This window comes from Chrysochloris asiatica, unplaced genomic scaffold, assembly GCF_000296735.1.
Source record: "Chrysochloris asiatica unplaced genomic scaffold, ChrAsi1.0 scaffold00245, whole genome shotgun sequence".
NCBI lineage: Eukaryota > Metazoa > Chordata > Mammalia > Afrosoricida > Chrysochloridae > Chrysochloris > Chrysochloris asiatica.
The window spans coordinates 272,350-276,169 of NW_006408763.1; the positions used below are offsets into that span (position 1 = coordinate 272,350).

General features: G+C 44.1%; 1 protein-coding gene across 1 annotated transcript in view; it reads left to right on the forward strand.

Annotated features, from left to right (window-relative positions):
* NPHP1 (nephronophthisis 1 (juvenile)) overlaps positions 1 to 3,820 on the forward strand; it is an 84,445-nt gene that overhangs the window by 37,023 nt on the left and 43,602 nt on the right. The window contains exon 9 of the mRNA XM_006873545.1: positions 1,316 to 1,444. Within this exon, the coding sequence (XP_006873607.1) occupies positions 1,316 to 1,444 (129 nt within the window). The remainder of the gene's footprint in view (positions 1 to 1,315; positions 1,445 to 3,820) is intronic.

Sequence of the window (3,820 nt, forward strand, 5' to 3'; positions counted from 1 at the left end):
CTTGCTGTAGGGATTTGTTCCTTCTTTTGAGTTGCTGCTCCATAGGTATAGGTCAAGTTCATCAGATTGTATCAGCTCACTTTTTTTTTTTTTTTCCCCTCTTCTTTCTTCTCCTGGTTGAGCTCCAATCATCCAGTCATCTGGTCCAGGTCACGTGGGTATCATCTGCAAGCGTGGGCGCTCCTGTGCACATGCCCTCTCTTCCCATCAGCCGGTAGTTCCACTCTCCTCTCGAGTCCTCCGTGGCTATGCCACTGACTCTGGGCCCAAGAGTCCCCAGGTCTCCTCACGCTGCTTGCCAACCAGGTCCCTAACTGGGTCCACAGAAGTCCACTGAACACTGTAGGGCTTAGCTTGCCGCTTCATTGCTGCTTTTACCCCATTTCCCCCCATCGGTGATGTGTGTGATCACCAATCAGAGCGTGCATTTCCCTTGAGTCTTCGTTTTGGAAGGGGGTTTGTGTTGAGAGAACCTGGCCACTTACCTTGATGTTTCCTAGGGAAGCGATTTGTTTGTTCTTGTGGTAACAGTCCATCTGCCTCCTTTTTTCCTGTAGGTCTTTAGGTTCCCTCTTGAAAGCTTGTAAGCCGGTCACTTCTTGCCTTTGTAGCCACCCCCCCCACCCCCCCATTTTGGGTAGCCAATGTCCAAGTTGCCCATCCCTGTCTACTCTGTGTGTGGAGGAGGTGGGAATGATTCTTGCTGTAAGGATTTGTTCCCTCTTTTGAGCTACTGCATCCATAGAGATAGGTCAAGTTCATCAAAATGTATCAGATTACACTTTTTTTTGCCTCTTGTTTCTTCTTCTGGTTGAGCTCTGATCATCCAATCATTGAAGCCAGGTCAAGTGGGTATTATGTGCATGTGTGGGTGTTCTTGTGCATATGCCTTCTCTTCTTATCAGCTGGACACTTCACTCTCCACTCTAGTCCTCTGTGGCTATGTCACTGACTCTGGGCCCAGGGGTCCCCAGGTCTTGCCACACTGTTGGCCAACCAGGTCTTCACCCATGTTCACAGAAGTTTATTGAACATTGTAGGGCTTAGCTCGCTGCTTCATTGCTGTTTTTCCCTTACTTCCCCTTATCGGTGACGAGCATGGTCACCAATCAGAGCATGTATTCCCATTGAGTCTTAGTCTTGGAAGGGGGTTTGCACTGAGGGGACCCAACCACTTGCCTTGATGTTTCCTGGGCAAGCTGTTTTTACTTTTGATACATTTTCTTAAAGGCACTTAACAAAATATGCTATGGGAAATTAATTTCTCTAATACTTCATCAAAATAAGTCTTTTGTGACTAATTTTTTTTTTTCAGATTAAGTCAAGAACAAGTCGTGTTTCATTGATTCTGACACTATGGAGCTGTAAAATGATTCCTCTCCCAGGAATGAGCATACAGGTTCTCAGCAGACATGTCCGCCTCTGTCTGTTTGACGGTACCAAGGTGAGCTTCCTAAGCAATTGAATAAATTCACTCCAAGATGGAAAAGCATTTTTAATACCACACATTTAAAGTATGCCACATGATATGTGGGTGTTTCTTTATACACCCTCTCCTCATTATCAATATGGTTAGGTTCCAAAGACCAGGTCATTAGGTGAAAATCATGTTATGCAAAAATGGAGGATGACCACATCAGATCACAGAATGGGTACTGACTACATTATTACATAACTACCAAACTACATCATTACATAATTACCAAACCACTGAGGATCATGGCCTAGCCAAGTTGACACATCACCTGAACCATCCCAGCCACTGTTAGTTTTGCCTTGTACCTTGTTATTCATTACTGCCCGACATACATCATTAATGCAAAAAATAGTCTGATAGTAGATTTTTTTGCTATTGTTATAAGTGTGAAATTTTGGATAATGAGATAGTTAATAAGTGAGGAGAGTGGGTATATATGAGGAAAAGTCAAAAAGTATTGCTACTAGGCTTCCAGTTCATATGTGCATCAATTTATTTCAAATGAAGCATGTTTAAACATGGCTCTGTGCTCAATGGATGACTGCAGACAAGTTCTCTCAGTGATACATTTGTCTGAGTCTCCTTAGGGTGCCTTCATAAAAAGGTCTAATCAAATCAGTGGCTTCAGAGGGGGTCTGGTAAGCCAGCTAAATTCAAGGTGAAAGAGTCAGCTCAGAAGGTTATGGTGACTGTTTTGGGGGAACTCCAAAGGGGTCATCTTGACAGAGTTTCTCAAAGGACATAGGATGATTATGGGGCCTATGAAAAAGTTTTCAGAACATTGAAAACTACACTGGTAAGAAAAAGGTCAGGAAAATTGCAGTGAAGAATTCTTGGAGAGTAGCAAGGGTTGTTCATTGGGAAATCCACCCCATTCAGCCAATAGCCCTGGTCTTGCCACTTTAGACTTTTGTTGTTGTTGTTTCCAGATCTCAAAGAACATTTAAAAGGAATACAATTTGAGTCCCTTGAGAATGTCAAGACTGCCACTTTGATGTAGTGTAAATTGAAGAGTGCAGATTTATTTGTGGAAGGGTTAGAGACATAGAAACACTGCCTTCTGAAGTGTATGGACCTAGATGGAAGATATGTTGAGAAACAACATATCGTTTCACAGTTTGATATTTTTGTTTTATAAAGATTTCTATGATTTTACAGCACCCTGGTGTGGCACTATGCGTTAATGCACCAGACTGCAAAGCCATTTGAACTGCAAGGTTGGCAGTTCAAGCTCACCAGCTGCTACTTAGAAACCCTATAGAGGGTTGCTATGTGTTGGAATCGACTTAACGGCACTTGACAACAACAACCCTCATATATGAAGTCCTTGTATAGCACTGTGGGTTAGTGCACTGGACTGCAAAGTCGGTTTAAACCGCAAAGTTGGTGGTTCAAACTCACCAGTCGCTCCTCAGATACCCTGTACAGGGTCACTATGGGTTGGAACCGACTTGACAACAACCCTCATATATGGGAGCACAGTGGCTCTTTACAATAAACACTGGACTGGGACCCACAAGGTCAGCAGTTTGAGCCCACCAGCAACTCTGCTGGAGAAAGGTGAAGCTTTCTGTTCCCTCAAAGATTTACAGCCTTGGGAGAACAAACAAGATGGTGGAAGTGCATTGAGGAGCTCTGTCGGCAACAACACAGAATACAGGACCATGCTGTCTCAGGGGATGGTCCCAGAACTCTGAACCACATATAAAGGAATATTTAGAAGGTTGGAAGACTTACAGCTGGGGAGTTTGTGGCAGAAGCAAGAAATCCATTGCTTTCTGGTTTGGGATGCTCAGCTGCTCCAGGAGCTGCCATCTAGGGTGGGGCCAAGCGGGGGAAGGATCAGAGCGGCCACAGACGCCTGGCAGAACCGTAGAGATAAAGGTGTGGACATTCTTTTCTTTGGGTATCTGTTCATTGGTCCCTTGCTGTCTGCGCACCTCCATTCGGGTGACTATAGTGATGCCTGAGCTAGTGGGCACCCCAGCCCCACCCTCAGAGGGTTCTACTATGCATGCACACAGATCTCCTCGAAATTTAAAGAGACAGTTTCAAATTAAAACCAAATAGCCACAGCCGACCCTGAACTGTTTCCAACTAGAAAAAGGGCCTGAACGGGGATTGTGGAGTGGAACAAGCAGACAAAAAAGGAAATAGGCTGAAAATTAAATCCTAAGTTACGTCAAAAAGACCAACAGTGGCATCTTGAAATTTCTGAAGAAGAGTGAAAAGGGAAGCCCATTTCCTGATCACATCTACCTGGAGGCAATCAGAAAGCATAAAAAAATACCAAAATACATATCCATCTAAGTATTAAGGCCACATATAACCCCTGAATATGCC